Here is a 17,735-nt window from a genome sequence, read left to right as displayed (position 1 = left end):
CCTGTTGAATACCTGGTCTTATACCTCTTGTTCATGCCCACATTTACCATAAGATAATCTCTCCTTGAGAGTAGATTCCAATAATTGTAAAGGATATCAGCTTTCACTCTGTGAAGACAATGTGAAACTCCTAAGTCTGAAAGAGAAAAGCACTTCCCATGGTGGCTGTTTACTCTCTCAAGAGACTCTATCCACTGATCTTTTGGCTATCCTCAGGATAAAACTATCTGTGTTTCTTCTGGAAGTCTTCCTAATCTTGCACCCATGTTGTTTCATAGAGAAGACCACAAAAACATCCCAAGACTGTGAAACTTACATGTTAACTGTGCTCTTTGTCAGGCCTTCAGAAGGGAGAAACAGCAACCATGAAATTTCTGTTACAGAACTCATGATTACATTGAAATTAACCTGTATTGAATATAAAGAGTAAGCCTGCATAGGATTAACAGAGAAGAATCACATTTTAAAACATCTGTTACTTTTTTTTTTTCACACGAATGATGTTCTCTCATTCTTAAAATTAATGTTCCCAGTCCTGTTACATTGTTTAAAAAGAAAATTAAAAAAAAAAAAAAACTGTGATTTAAAGAAGCATCTAGTAAGCATACCTAAAGTCACCACTAGTAGGCAACTATCTAAATTTTGATGGCTAGCTTCATGGTGTCTAGTTGGCTCAAAGGATTGCAGGGACAGGTGATTAAATTGCAGATGCCATTATTTGGTGAAACACATTGGATTCACACCACTCTTTTGAATATTCTGACATGATTCATATTACACAAATCACAATACAGTCCATTGTCTTAAAGAATTCATTTGAAGAAGTTCTTTCTGGAATGGCCACCTGACCTCAGTAGGATCACATAGCATTTGGAAAGAAACATACATCCTAGTAAACCAGCACTGGAAGCCAGAATTGAAAAGATTTCCACAGCCACCATGGTTTTGCCTGTGGAGCTCAGGTAAGTGGGTATGAAAGAAATCCACACACTACAGAAAACCAGCATGCTGAATGTGATTGTTTTTGCCTCATTGAAGGTGTCAGGTAGCCTTCTTGCCAGAAATGCAATAAGCAAGCTGAGACTGGCCAGAAAGCCCAAGTACCCCAGAACAGAATAGAAAGCAAGGGTAGACCCCTCATTACACAAGAGGATGATTTGCCCATATTCTGATTGCATGTCAACATCAGGGAAGGGAGGATATGTTCCCAACCAGATTGCACAGACGCACACTTGAATGATGGAACCACAGCAGACTATAGAATTTGAGAGTCGTGTCACCATCCACATTTGTAAGGTGCTTCCTGGTTTGATGGCTTTGAAGGCCACAACCACAATGAAAGTCTTTGCCAAGATAGCAGAAAGAGCAACAGAAAACACAACCCCAAAAATCATTTGTCTCAAGACACAAGTGACTATTCTAGGTTGGCCAATGAATATCAATGAGCAAAAGAAACATAGCATTAGAGAAACAAGGAGGATATAACTGAGATTTCTGTTATTTGCTCTGACAATGGGTGTGTCCCGATAGTGAATGAATAATCCTAAAATCATGGCTGAAAAGGCAGATAAACTAATGGCCATGGAGATCAAAACCACTCCCAGAGTATCTTCATGGGATAAAAATGCTATAATTTTAGGGAGACATTGATCCCTCTGCTTATTTGCATACTGATCTTCAGGACATTTGAAGCATTGATCCATACCTGAAAATGAGGCAGATTGTTTTATTACATTCAACACCTATATTTCCAAATGTACCTGTAAGAACCATATCTTGCACAAAGAAATTGTTGAATTCTCAAGAAAATATCTGTGGATAGATTCACTGAAACATGACATTGAAAAACAATTAAGGAATAAGTTATTTTTTGAGAGAAAAATACAGATACACTGTATAAATAATATATTCAGAATGTGAGTAGACTTGAACAATATGAGAGAATGAAAAATGTTGAAATGATGTTGAGGGGAAATCAGACAATATGAAAATTATATTTGATTATTTATGAAAGCAAGAAAAATTGACTTTGAGAGTTTACTATTTTTCTCTTTCTTCCACTTGTTTAGCAAATATTGTTTATTACTTGAGAACATCATATACGCATATTATGTATTTTAATCAAGTCTACCCCAATTCCTTCCCCCTGCAACACCTTCTCTCTGTCCCTCCAATAATTCTTTCTCCCAACATTATTTCTATTTTGTTATTTTCCCCACTGAGTTCACTTCATGCTACCTGTATGCAAATCTATATAGAGCCATCGACCATAGCATGGGCAGGACAACATATTTGAAACAAACAAACAGATGATGTTGATGGAGGATTTCAAGAAGGACATAAATAATTCTATTAAAGAAGTACAGGAGATGATGAGGCAACAGGTAGAAGCCCTTTTAAAAAAAACCACAAAAATTGTTTAAAGAAATACAAGAGAACATGGGTCAATAGATAGAAGCCCATAAAGAGGAAATAAAAAAATCACTTAAAGACATGCAGGAGAACAAGGGTCAACAGGCAGAAGTCCTGATAGAGGAAACACAAAAATTCCTTAAAGAATTAGAGAAAAATGCAAACAAACAAGTCAAGGAACTGAGCAAAACCACCCAGGATGTAAAAAGGATGTAGAAACAACTAAGAAATGACAGAGACAACTTTGGAGATAGAAAACCTTGGAAAGAAATCAGGTATCATAGATACAAACATCAACAACAGAATACAGGAGATAGAAGAAAGAATCTCAGGTGCTGAAAATCCCATAGAAAATGTTGACTCAATAGTCAAAGAAAATGCAAAATGCAAAAGCTTGTAACCCAAACCATCCAGGAAATCCAGAACACAATGAGAAGACCAAACCTAAGGATTATAGGTATAAAAGAGAGTGAAGATTTACAGCTTAAAGGAGCAGTAAATATCTTCAACAAAATTATAGAAGAAAACTTCCCTAACCTAAAAAAGAGATGCCCATGAATGTACAAGAAGCCTACATAACTCCAAACATACTGGACCAGAACAGAAATACCCCCCGTCACATAAAAATCAAAACACGAAAAGTACTAAACACAGAATGAATATTAAAAGCAGTAAAAGAAAAAGACCAAGTAGCATATAAAGGAAGATCTATCAGAATTACACCAGATTTCTCACCAGAGACCATGAAAACTAGAAGATCCTGGGTGGATCTCATGCAGACTCTAGGAGAACACAAATGCCAGCCCAGACTACTATACCCAGCCAAACTCTCAATCACCATAGATGGAGAAACCAAGATCTTCCATGATAAAACCAAATTTACACAACATCTTTCCACAAATCCAGCCTACAAAAGGATAATAGATGGAAAATGCCCATACAAGTATGCCAACAACACCCTAGAAAAAGCAAGATAGTAATCTTCTTTCAACAAACCCAAAAGAAGATAACCACTCAAACATAAAAATATCCTCAAAAATAACAGGAATCAACAATCACTATTCCTTAATATCTCATAACATAAATGGACTCAATTCCCCAATTAAAAGACATATACTAAAGACTGGATACATAAACAGGACAAAGAATTTTGTGGCATACACAAAACATATCTCTTTGTCAAAAACAAGCACTACCTCAGAGTAGAAGCCTGGCAAATAATTTTCGAAGAAAATGGCCCCAGGAACCAAGCTGGAGTAGTGATTCTAATATTGGATGAAGTCGACTTTCAACCTAAAGTCATGAAAAAAGACACAGAAGGGCACTTCATACTCTTCAAAGAAAAAAATCTATGAAGAAGAAGTCTCAATTCTGAACATCTATGCTCCAAATGCAAGGGCACACTCAGCCATAAAAGAAACTTTACTAAAGCTCAGCACACATTGCACATCACACAATACTTGTGGGTGACTTCAACACTCCACTGTCTTCAATGGACTGGTTAGGGAAACACAAACTAAACAGAGACACAGTGAAACAAATTGAAGTTTTGGAACAAATGGATTTAACAGATATAAATAGAAAATTTCAACCTGAATCAAAAGAATATATCTTTTTCTCAGCACCTCGTGGTATCTTCTCCAAAATCGACCATGTAATTGGTCACAAAACAGACATCATCAGATGTAAGAAGACTGAAATAATTATATGTCTCCTATCAGATCACTATGGAGTAAGGGTGCCCTTCAATAGCAACAAAACAACAGAAAGCCCACATTCACAAGGAAGCTGAACAATGCTCTACTCAATGATACCTTGGTCAATGAAGAAATAAGGAAATAAATCAAAGACTTTGTAGAATTTATTAAAAATGAAGGCACAACAGACCCAAACTTATGTGACACAATGAAAGCAGTGCTAAGAGGAAAACTCAAAACCTTGAGTGCCTCCAAAAAGAAACTGGAGAGAGTATACACTAGCTACTTAATGGCACACCTGAAAGCTCTGGAACAGAAAGAAGCTAATACACCGAAGAGGAGTAGAAGGCAGGAAATCATCAAACTCATGGCTGAAATCAACCATGTTGAGACGAAAAGAACCATACAATGAAGCAAGAAAACTAGGAGCTGATTCTTTAAGAAAAGCAACAACCTAGATAAACAGTAAGCCAGACTAATCAGAGGGCACAGAGACAGTATCCAAATTAACAAAGATCTTTACCAAACTTACATCCAACAGAGGGCTAATATCCAATATATACAAACAACTCAAGATGTTAGTCCAGAGAACCAAATAACACTGGTAAAAAAAAAAAATGGGGTAATGAGCTAAACAAAGAATTTTCAACTGAGGAATATTGTATGGCTGAGAAGCACCTAAATAAAGATTCGACATCCTTAGTCATCAGGGAAATGCAAATCAAAACAGCCCTGAGATTTCATAGCACACTGGTCAGAATGGCTAAGATTACAAACTCAAGAGACAGCAGGTGCTGGAGATGTTGTGTAGAAAAAGGAACACTCTTCTACTGCTGGTGGGATCACAAGATGGTATAACCACTCTAGAAATTAGTTTGGTGGTTACTCAAAAAACTGGGCATAATACTACTGGAGGACCCTGCTATACCATTCCTGGGCATACACCCAGAGTATTCTCCAGCATGTAATAAGAACACAAGCTCCACTATATTCATAGAAGACCTATTTATAATAACCAGAAGCTGGAAAGAACCCAGCTGTCCCCCAACAGAGGAATGGATACAGAAAATGTTGTATATATACACAATGGAGTGCTATTCAGCCATTAAAACCAATGAATTCATGAAATTTTTAAACAAATGGATGGAACTGAAAAATATCATTCTTAGTGACATAACCCAATCACAAAAGAACACTCATACGAAGCATTCACTGATGAATGGATATTAACCCAGAAGCTTGGAATACCCAAGAAACATTTCACATATCAAATCATGCCCAAGAAGGAGGAAGAACAAAGTATGGAGTTTTGGGTCCTTTGTAGAAAGAAGAAAACATACCCACAGAAGGAGATACAGAGACAAAAGTTGGAGCAGAGTCGGAGGGAAAGACCATCCAGAGACTACTCTACCCAGGTATCCATCCTATATACAGTTACACAACCCAGACTTATTGTATGTGCCCACAAGTGTTAGCTGACTGGAGCAAGATATAGCTATCACCTGGAAGTCTCTCCTAGTGCCTGACAAATACAGAAAGGGACACTCTCAGCCAGCCATTGAATTGAGCACAGGATCCCCAATGGAGGAGCTCAAGAAAGGACCTAAGAAGCTGAAAGTGTTTGTAGTGCCACAGGAGGAATAACAATATGAGTCATCCAGTACTCCCGGAGCAACCAGGGAGAAAACCAATAACCAAAGAGTACACATGGAATTACGGAAGGCTCCAGACACATAGGCAGCAAAGGATGGTCTTGTTAGACACCAAAGGGAGGAGAGGCCCTTGGTCCTGGAAAGACTTGATGCAGTAGTGTAGAGGAATACCAGGACAGGAAAGCAGGGGAGGGTTGATTGGGGAAGGGGAGATGTCTTATGGGATTTTCAGGTGAGGGGGAAACAGGAAAGGGAACAACATTTGAAATGAAAATAGAGAATATAACTAATAAAAATTATGCATTTTAAATTTCAATGAACCTATAGTGGTAAAGACAGATAAAATATGTTGCATTTTAAAGGATACATATGTAAACAATCTCTGTTATAAACTTCTTATTCAAATGGTGATTTTAATTTATGTTTGTACTTTAATGAACTTCTGTAAAAAAAAACACTTGGTTGAAAAAATCATGTGCTCTATTTGCCTAGAAATAGTGCAAAAACTAGGAAGGCCAATACTACATCAAAGCAGGAGGTGAGAACAAGATGGGAAGGAGTAGAACAGCACAGTAGAATAACTTAGAAATTATAAGTGTACTTAGAGATTGAAAAGGAACTTAGACATTGGGAAGAATTTTTTAAAGAGAGAGTTTTTGAAGTAGAGAATTATTTGGAGAATTTGGAAATAAATATTACAATCACTTTTCACAGTGTCCCTTTTTCTTCCAGAGACTTTCCTTAGCAGGCTCCAACTCTCAGCCTCCAAGTTCATGCAGAGATAAGAAGGAAGGCTACTTTACATAATCCCCAACTGTTTTATTATGAGGCCCTAAATGCCAGAGGCTATAGTATCTGGCCCCTAGAAGAACTGAGAGGTAGGCCAGGTACTACTGCAAAGTAACTTAGACTTAAGTAAATGTTTCATTATTGAAAAGCATCTATAAATATCTCACAAGACCAAGACTTGCTCTCCATTCACCACTACTCAACTCTTTACTACCTCAGCTACCTCCAAGAGAGAACTAGACTGTCAGAGCAGGTCTCTAACAGGAACACCTAGAAACTAAAACTTTCTAACATTTATTGTTATCTATGCTTAGGAACAGTAATATTTTCTTTTGATTCTTTCATTTTGTTTTTTTTTTTTTTATCCAAGGATGTATCATTGTTCTAGAAATAATGCTGAAGCCAATACACTTTATGTGAATAGTTTTTCTTAGGGTGAAAAACTCTTGATTTGGACAAGTTCTTTAATATGCTGGATTAAACTCTGATTAGAGTTTACCACGGAACAATTTTTTTGGTGACAATGGCATGATCTGTGGTTACAGCTGAGTCTAAGGCTGCATATAAGGCTTTAGGTTCTATTCCCAGCACACAAATGTGTTAAACATATGATGATGATAGAAATATTATTCTCAGAATTTTTAGTAAACTAGAATCATATCACTCAATTAAAATCCTGATTTTCAGTAAATGTAAACGTGCAAATCACTCACAGCCCTCCCTGCCCATCACTCACAGCCCTCCCTGCTCATCACTCACAGCCCCACACATCACTCACAGTCCTGCACATCACTCACAGCCCTGCACATCACTCACAGCCCTGCACATCACTCACAGCCCCACACATCACTCACAGCCCTTTCATCCTCTGGGATCTCTCAGTACTTGGTTCTGTTGTGGCCTGATGCTGACTGACCATACCAAGGAGTGCATAATGAGAGCTCCCTCAAGAATCAAAGTATTTCAAATGGAACCTTTTACTTCATACAGGAAACACTTATTTAATCATAAAAAATTGTTATGGAGTTTGTACAATTCACCATAGGAAGTGGTCCCTGGGTCCCAGTGTCCCAGTGTCCCAGGGTTCCAGAAAAGTCCTGCTGTATCTGCCATAAATGTCACTCTGATACATTCTTTTTAACAGTTCCTCTCACTTGTCAAGTCTGTATCTTGTCTCAACTGTCTCTGGGTTTTATGACCTGAGCAATTTATATGGTTCCTCTGAAGTCAAATTTCCATGTAAAAAAAAAAAACCATTTCTTATATTAATATTTATTGTAAACATGACATAATGGCATGCTTTATAATGCATCTCATACTTTAGGGTATACAGGGAGCCTTAACTGTTTACAGTATACACAGAGCACTAACCTTACCCATTAATACTGCTATAGCTGTAATAGAACCAGTAGTGAAAAGCAGAGAACAAAGAAAAGAAACTTAACCTCAAAGCAGATGTGCAGAGGACAAAGCTGGACCAGATACAGGAAACCACTCCTGTGGTCATAGTCACCCAGGAGGCTCAGCCTGGAGGAATGCTGGAACCCAGGAGTTTGAGATCAATACACACAGCATAGCAAATAAAACAAACAGATAAATATCAGTAACAAAAATGACTGGATTGAGATCAATGTTTTTGTTTGTGTTTTGTTTTGTTTTTCAAGACAGGGTTTCTCTGTTCAGCCCTGGCTGTCCTGGAACTCACTCTATGGATCAGGATTGCCTTGAACTCAGAGATCCACATACTGACAGTTGGCATTAAGAACTTTGCCACCTCCATCCAGCATTAACTTGTTTTAAAGTATTGAGAGTCAGCTACATAAATATAACTGTGTCTTCAGGTATTCTGTTATCACCCCCATCTAGTGCTGCATAATTTTCACATTCAAAACCATTTCTAGAAATTTCCACATTTAGAACCATTTTATTGATACCTGTTTCATTTGTAATCTCTCCAGCTGGACATGGGACACAATCATAGCAACAGAATGCATACAGACCATCTTGTCTTTTCCTAAATCCAAGTAGACAACTTTGTTTGCAAGCAGACAAAGGAATCTGTATAGGATACATGAGAGGAGCAAAGGCAGTCAGCTCATGACATTCAGTATTAGCATCGAGATGGTAAATTTCAGCAGGACATTTGTGTACTATAAGAAAGAAGTACCAGACTTTTAGAGAGTGTCAAGCCAAATTGCCTGTTTCTCCCTATCCCTAATTCTCTTTTTGAACTGTTGCTTTACTTTATTTCATTGTTTGATTGATTTTCTTGCATTCATTTATTTCACTTTATTTATTTCATATATTTTGATCATGTCCTTCCGTTCCCCATCTCTGTCCAGGTCTCTCCCTCTCCCAACTTTCTCAAATTTGAGTTCTTTCTCAAAAAAGAAACAAACAAACAAAAAAAAAACGAAAAACAAAAAACAAAAAACAAAAAACAAAACAAAACAAAAAAAACAAACAAAAACCTGAAGTCCCCAAAACTAAACTAAGCATCAAAACTTTGAAAATAAAATACAACAGCACAAAAAGCAAAAGAAATAAAAACAAAACTGTAACTAAATAAAAGTATATATGTATTGTGGATTCCCTTCTTGTGCTGCCCAACTACTCCTGGATATGAGACCTGCCTTGGGGTGCTTGATGTACCCAGTGTTTTGCATTGGAAAAAACTTATGAGGTCTCTTGAAGATCATAATGTTCCACATTATTACATATCACCTATTTTTATCACATCACAGAGATGTTCATTATGAACAGTTACAACAATAAGGATATGAGTGTGCATATAATTTTACATTGAAATCCAGAAATATGTCACATGATATTTAATCACACTGTGAACTCTGAGATCATGTTATTTGCTGAAAAAGCTATTTCTAGTTGTGGTAAGGCTCAGTCCCAGAATATATCCTTAATCCCAACTAAAGAAGGTAGAGTTAGTTTGTAAAATAAAGCACCCATGATTGAAAGTAACTTTTTTTTAATTTCTTTTTTATTTATTTTCTATATTCTTTGTTTACATTCTAAAAGCTTTCCCCTTTCCCACTCCCTCCCCCCCCATATGTCCCATAAGTCCTCTTCTCTCCGTCCATTCTCGTATCTTTTTCCCTCTCTTTTCTCTGTCCTGGTACTCCCCTAAAATGTTGGATCAAGCCTTTCCAGGATTACAGCCCTCTTCTTCCTTCTTCATGGGAATCATTCAATTTGCTAATTTTATCTTCAGTATTCAGAGCTTCAGGGCTATCAATATCCACTTATCAATGATTGCATTCCATGTGTATTCTTTTGTGATTGCATTACATCGCTGAGGATGATATTTTCCAGTTCCATCCATTTGCCTAAGAAATTAATGAATCCATTCATTTTAATTGATAAATAGTACTCCATTGTGTATATATACCACATTTTCTGTATCCATTCCTCCATTGAGGGATATCTGGGTTCTTTCCAGCTTCTGGCTATTATAAATAAGGCTGCTATGAACATACTGGAGCATGTGTCCTTATTGCATGCTGGGGAATCCTCTGGGTGTATGCCCAGGAGAGGTATAGCAGGGTCCTCTGGAAGTGTCATGCCAAGTTTTCTTAGGAACCGCCAGACTGATTTCCATTGTGGTTGTACCATCTTAGAATCCCACCAGCAGTGAAGGAGTGTTCCTCTTTCTCCACATCCTCGCCAACGCCTGCTATCTCCTAAGTTTTTAACCTTAGCCATTCTGACTGGTGTGAGGTGAAATCTCAGGGTTGTTTTGATTTGTATTTCCCTAATGACTAGTGATGTTGAGCATTTCTTAAGGTGCTTCTCAGCCATCCGAATTTCTTCAGGTGAAAATTCTTTCTTTAGGTCTGTACCCCATTTTTAATAGGGTTATTTAGTTCCCTAGGGTCTAGCTTCTTTTGTTCTTTGTATATATTGGATATTAGCCCTCTATCGGATGTAGGGTTGGTGAAGATCTTTTCCCAACTTGTTGGTTGACGTTTTGTCCTTTTGATGGTGTCCTTTGCCTTACAGAAGCTTTGTAATTTTATGAGATCCCATTTGTCAATTCTTGATCTTAGAGCATAAGCTATTGGTGTTCTGTTCAGGAATGTTTCCCCTGTGCCTATGTCCTCAAGGGTTTTCCCCAGTTTCTTTTCTATTAGTTTCAGTGTGTCTGGTTTTATGTGGAGGTCCTTGATCCACTCGGAGTTGAGCTTAGTACAAGGATATAAGAATGGGTCAATTCACATTCTCCTGCATGCTGACCTCCAGTTGAACCAGCACCATTTGTTGAAAAGGCTATCTTTTTTCCACTGGATGTTATCCACTCCTTTGTTGAAGATCAAGTGACCAATTGAGGGGCAGGCAAAGTGACAAATCAGAGAAAGATTTGAAAGAATGAGTCAGAGATAGGAAACACCCAAGTCTCATTAGAATAGATAGGAAAGAAAAGCAATTTGCTAGAGTGCTAACTTCTATAATCAGGTACCGAGGTGGGACACAGTAACAGAAGGATGAAGGCCTCTGGCCATTAACACTATCTTATTGTTCTGGGGCCCAGAAACTGATGTCTTCTGGCAATTTAATTCTCTCTATTCTGGTGGTAGAAGTTGGTGACTTTGGACAATTAACTTGGTTTTGCTTATCCTGGGCCAAAAGCTGATGTCTTCTTGCAATTGACTCCTCCTGCAGCAGGATTTGATTAAGAAAAGAAACTTAGTTATTTGGGCTCATTAGACATTGACGCAGGGACCTCTTGCTAGGCAGACAAGAGGCTCAAATTTGGATAACTCTTCCCTAGCCAGAAAGAAGGAAAGAAAGAACAAAAGAAAGAAAGAAAGAAAGAAAGAAAGAAAGAAAGAAAGAAAGAAAGAAAGAAAGAAAGAAAGAAAGAAAGAAAGAAAGAAAGAAAGAGAGGGAAAGAAAGAACAGAGGGAAAGAGGGGAAGAGGGAAAGAGGAAGAGGGAGGGAGGGAAGGAAGGAAAAGTAAGGAAGGCAGAAAAGAATTGATGAAATAAAGAAGAAAAGAAAAAAGGAATGGAAGAAAAGAAAACAAATTAAGAAAGTCAAAGTAAGGACACAGAAAAACAAACACACATTGGGAGAAGCAGGAAAGAGGCTACTACAAGTCTTTATTATTGCTTTCAGTATTTTTACAGGTTTTCTGTTACAAAAATCTATGTAAAAATATTACCTCATACACAAAATATTTTTTTAAAAAGGGGATTACAGCAGAAAGAATATAAATTCAAAGCAGTGTTTCATTGTATCAGTTTGTGATAAGTTAAAAGCAACCGTTTCATATGGCCTTGCTTTTCCACAGTGAACACCTATGGGATATTTCTTAGATCTATCATTGAATAAATGTTTTCTCATTGATCATTAATTTTTTACAATTTGTTTTTTTCCCCAGCACTATTAATCCAAGAAACATGAAGGTATAAAGAGCCCTATTCACAACTTTTTTTTATAGGGCCCTTGAGAATACTTGTATCAATTTAAGAGCTCTTTAAAATCATGATCAGCAATTAGAAAATCATCAATTCATCAAACAGCTTTATTAAATGAAAGCATATATTCATATTGATTCTGAAGGAAATGTACCCAATAAAATGAGTAAATACACAGGAAATTAAGCTATATAATACTGTGAGGAAAGAGGAGCAATATCTAAGTCAAAGTATCTGGGTGCATCCAGATACTCTCAGAGTGCTCCCATTACAACCACTCAAAACTGTGGACTATCTCCAGAAATTTTACTCACTTGTGATAGGATTTCCTAGATGCCTTCTGTTAGAATCATAAAGGAATATTGTGTGAGGGTTGGTGGACAATGAATTTTACTTGTACAGCTTGTACAGAGACAGGTTGTAGAAGAGTACAACCTAGACACAGATAATGACAGAACCAGGAGAACTTGAGATGGAGCCAAAAGATTAGAATATATCGCCAAACTTAGTATGAAGTTAAGCAGAGCAAATTCAGTCAGAAACTGAAAGAAGTTAGATTGAAACAGTCAGCTTGAAGAAAACATTGAGCCAGAATACCTGAGTTGAACCAGCCAGCCAGAACTCAGAAAGAGGTAGAGATGGGGAACATCTTCAGCATTAAGTCTCAAAGACTGTAAACATTCTAGAACTAGAATAGACTATAGTAGTCTAGAAGCATCCTGAAATAGAATTAGGATTATAGATGGAGGCAGTAAGCCTCAGAGATGACAATTAACTTCATAAAATCAATGTTATATATATATATATAAGTCCTTATTTAGGGAGACTGGTTTCATCCACATGTGTTTATTTTATTTATTTACTGAAGGCAGTTACTTCCACTAAAGCCTTGACCACTATGATCCATCCAAAAAGCTATCCAAGATTTTGTTTCATTTTTCTTTCTAGGTAAGCCATGGATGTATCTGATCATTACAAGAATGAAACCATCTGAAGAATTAATCCGAAATGAATCAGTAATTTTTACAGTGATTAGTAGGCAGAAAGTTCTGATATTCAGCATTACAAAGGACAAACTAAGGGCACTCTCAGACTGATGGCACTCAATATTCCCTTAACCCTGTTCTCTGGCGAATTCTACTCTGAGCACAGCAAACAGTGCTTGTGGGACAATGGTGTGTGTTGCTTGGTTGGGCAAGGCCATTCTGGAGACGCAACTCCATAATCCTGTGGCCATCAGTCACATGTGGCATGCCCCACTCCCTAGTGTTCTGACTGGACTCCACCTCTGCACTCACCTGGCTCTACAGGCAGGCTTTCCCTTCCCCTAGGTTACCTGGCAACAGCCAGGTACTGCAGCTTAGTATAAATTAATACATCATGCCCCTTCTAGCTCTCTTTTATCCAGCTCCCATATCCCCCCCCCCCCTCTCTCTCTCTCTCTCTCTCTCTCTCTCCCTCCCTCTCTCTCTCTCTCCTCTCATCTCTTTCTCTCATTCTCTCTTTCAAGTGGTCATGGTCGTCCCTCATCTCTCTATCTTCTCTTTCTCCTTTTCTCATTTTATTCTTTTAATAATAAAACATAAAACTATGAACTGTCTCTTTTATTAAACCCGCTGTGTAAAAGCACGGAGCAAGCCTCAGCATTTCCAGCTGACATGGGAAAGGATCCAAGCCAGACTCCTTTCAGCCTGCTGAACCACCTCACAGCTAAGCAGCTTCACCTATAACAGGTATTCAGGGCTGTGCTAATGGCCCCACCCACTAGCCCTGCAGCTCCTGTCCTGTGGGCCTTCAGTATGTTTTGTCCTGCTGGTTGCTTGCACACTCTCCTCCTTTTTTCCCCGACAAGTACTGACTTTAAAGATACTCACCGGATTGTTGTATATACCCAAATTTATGAGTTTGTCATTTAGGGAAAGATGCTGAACACTGTGAAATTCAAACATAAACTCGCCAACTTTCACTTGAGCTTTGGTACCACTCTGCAGAGAATGGTAATTAAAGATGTCAAGCTTGGTTGCTGAAACTTCCTGGTTCACAATGTTCTCCTCATTGATGTTTGTCCCAAGTTGGCCCTTTTTTAAGAATGGATGGAGCTAAAAGAGAAAATAACTGTCAGAAATTGAAGTATACCTCACTGGGATGCAAATAAACCTGGTTAGTATAATTGCCCTCTTTTACTCTCTGTATGTTCCTGTGGCTGAATTTGGTTTCATTTATCAAACATTTATCATGAGGCTAGTACATGTAGGACTATACGAAGACATTAACATAGTTATATGCTTTTCACCAACACTATCACCACTATTCAGGTTTTCTTTCTGAACTTTTCTCAGTCACTCAGTGTGACTCTAGCAGACAGATTCGAAATTTTGAAAATTACAATTTGAAAAATTATGAAAAACATAAACGAGTTGAATGAGGTTGTTTAAACTTTTGCATAAGAGATTTTCAGAAAAACCACAATTTTTTCACCACTATACGTAACTCAAGAAAGTTCAAATAAAATAAAATTTTCAGGATTTAAAATATGAAATTTGTAAATAAGGAAGGAGTCAAAAGAAGAACAACTTTGGGACAGAAAGGTATAGGAACATGTGATGGAGACCTGCAAAGGTGGATGGGAGTCAGAGAGAATAGAGTACGGTAAGTTAACCAAACCTGAAGATTATGAAGAAGTCATATATAGCTAAAACTTTAAGCTAGTTACAAAGTAAAATGCAATTTAAAAAGAATTTAAACAGAGAAATTACAGTTTATTATATATAAAATATCCTTGTGGCAGTTAAGAAGCCCCCAAAAGACCCCAAGACAATGCAGGTTATGATCATTGCCTTTAGTTACACATAGGAACCAGATGGTAAAACCCTACTGCTGAAGACACCACACACTTTGCTGTAGGACACGGCAGTGAGGCCAGAACTAATGTGAAAACTTTCTCCCTGTTTTCTATTCTGCTTCTCTGTTGGTCTGGCACTTTTCACTCTGGCAGAATCTAAACTACCAGCTGATGAGGAAGTAAAGTCAGCAGAGGCCTTTCCCAACTGTAGGCCTTGTAGCCAATAATACCGACTTTCCAGACATGATGTGCATACTGGGGAAATACTGGCACAACTTTTATTGGAATAAACAACTTCTTGCTCTTGGTATTTGAGGATGTCCTTACAAGAGGGACTCATGCCTGTTGCTACAAACCTATTTAAGATCAATGTCATGTGAGATCAGAAGTCCTATGGGTGTGCCTACTACTTCTGTTTGGCTAACAATACACATTATTGAATTTCATCCTGAACATTTATATATAGAGAATCCTGCTATTGTCAGATTATATCAGAGAATTTCTCTATGCCAAGAATATTGATTGTTCATATTGAAATAGGACAGCCATAAGACGAACTCATAGGAACCATTGGTAAAGAGGGGATTGAGAGAAGGAACAAATCAGATGCTGTGTCCTCATGGACCCATGGTCCATGAAATACTGTCATTTAGGTGTGACATGGTCATGGCACTCAAGAGCTTATGGTAGCTAAGTCTGCCTGTATAGAAACAGAACAAGATCCAGCCCATAAAAATGTTTAACTTCAGACGAGGGAGGAGGCTTATGGGGTCAAGCCCATCGTATGAGCAATGTAAGAATTTAAAAGATTCTAAAGGAGAAGAAGTCATTGTCATTAGAAATACCAACATTTTTTAATTCCTTCTGCCTCATTGGATATCTGCATATTCATGAACATATGGAAGGCCCTGTAGGTCATAAATCTAGTGGATCATGAAAGAAAAAACAAATCAAAAGACATGAATATAGAATAGGGAGATAGTGGGAGACAAGCAGATCTCTGAGTATACAGAGAGCTAAGGGACTTAGAGAAATGCATATGAAGAAAAGCATTTTCTATTTGTTTGCTTGTTGTACCTGTCAAAGAATACATTATTTTAATAGACTATATATGGTAGATATAAAAAAACTACATCCAACCTTATAATTTAAACTAAAACAAACACAAACACAAAACCAATTCTCAGAAGAATTAAGTGAAAAATATCCCTTCCTTAGAGAGGAGGATGATTTACTTTTAAGGTTAAATCAGCAAAATTTTCTCCTCTTAGAGTGAAGGGAAAATGAAAATGATCACACTTAAAAATACTCGGGAGTAAAATTTTATTCATGTTCCAGCCTTGTAGAAAAGTTAAAGGAAACTTTCACAGAAAAGATAAATTTGTGTTATCTAGAAAATGAAACTAACATATACACAAGAACAGCAAAGAAGCAGAATAACACAGTTAAATTGAGCATTGTATCTTCTTTATATTTGTGGTAGGCTATAATCTGCTCAAATCCACAAAGTGAATGCAATATCACCTGGGTATATCTTTAGATGAATGAAACACTTGACAGCACTGCTACAACAGATAGAACAGAGGAAGCAGAAGAGTTGCCAATTGCATAAGCATTACTGATAAGCAGTAATTGCAAATGTGTCTTGAACATGTTTGAAAACCACAAGAATATTTTAAGTATAACTGATATTCTTAGAAAAAAATTTAATGGAACATATTCAACTGAATCTAAAGAAGTCAGATAAAAATGATGAACAAAAGGGGTCAACTGCCCCATATGGAAAAATCTCACATGATAGACATTATTAAAAAGATTAATTGTGAACTTAAGGTGAGTTCACTAAATGCATGAGTTTAAAACAGAAACAAATTAGAGTAAAATACTACACTCAACCAGACAAACAAAAAGCTGTCAAGACTTGACTGTGTGCTAGTTGACATAAAATCTACAGGGAGAGTCTGTGTCCCTGACACAAAACATGCAGGAAATATGGGGCACTGAGAAAGAACAAATTTAATAGAAATAAAAATCAAGATAATGGGAATAGAACAAGGAGAAGATCCTAGCTCAAAGGCCCATATTTAATACACTCAAAAAGGAAAAATTACCTAATTACTAAAAAGAAAAAAGAAAAAATGCGTATAAAGGTACAAGAAGTATATAGAACACAAAATAGATTGGATCAGAAAATAAACTCACTTTGCTATACAATAATCAGAACACTAAACATGTAGAACATAGAATAAGAAACACTTTAAGGAGAAAAGACTGCATAACATATACAGATAGATGTATTCAAATTGCATAAACATCTCAGAGGAGAAACTAAAAGCTAGAAAGGTCTAGGCAATTACACTGTAGACTCTAAGATACCATAGATGCCAAACTATACCCAGCAAAACTTTCAATCACCATTGCTGGAGAAAACAAGATATTCTGTGATAACCACACAAATTCATTGCTACAGATGGTGCTTAAATGAAAACTCGAACACTAGAAGGTAAAATATACCAAGGAAAACCTAAGAAATAAATAACCTCACAGCAGAAAAACCAAAATATGGAAGTATGCAGAAAAACAAACATGCGTACACTCATACTCACACATACAACCACTTCTGGCCCAATAAAAGCAAGAAGCATCTTTGATATCTCTCAATATCAATGGACTCCGTTCTTCAATAAAAAGACACAGGCTAACAGAACAGATCTGAAAACAAGATCCAACCTTTGAAAGCATATATGAAACACATCTCAAAATCAACATGGTAGTTACATCAGATTAAAGGGTTGGGGAAAGGATTTCTAAGCAAATGGACCTACAAGTCAAGATACAATAGATATTCTAAGATCTGACAATATAGACTTCAAAAGAAAATTACTCAAAAGAGATGGGAGAGAACATT

The 17,735-nt window shown here is 37.1% G+C and overlaps 1 protein-coding gene across 1 annotated transcript in view; it reads right to left on the bottom strand.

Annotated features, from left to right (window-relative positions):
- Window positions 1-812: 812 nt before the first annotated feature.
- The window catches only part of LOC127677631 (vomeronasal type-2 receptor 26-like), a 29,042-nt gene continuing 12,119 nt past the window's right edge, over window positions 813-17,735 (bottom strand). Inside the window, exons 4-6 of the mRNA XM_052172671.1 lie at window positions 13,860-14,084; window positions 8,485-8,608; window positions 813-1,705 (exon numbers count right to left, since the gene is read on the bottom strand). Coding sequence (XP_052028631.1) covers window positions 813-1,705; window positions 8,485-8,608; window positions 13,860-14,084 — 1,242 coding nt within the window. The remainder of the gene's footprint in view (window positions 1,706-8,484; window positions 8,609-13,859; window positions 14,085-17,735) is intronic.

The sequence above is a fragment of the Apodemus sylvaticus genome, chromosome 2, assembly GCF_947179515.1.
Source record: "Apodemus sylvaticus chromosome 2, mApoSyl1.1, whole genome shotgun sequence".
Lineage (NCBI taxonomy): Eukaryota > Metazoa > Chordata > Mammalia > Rodentia > Muridae > Apodemus > Apodemus sylvaticus.
This window is presented reverse-complemented; position numbering and strand designations above follow the sequence as displayed.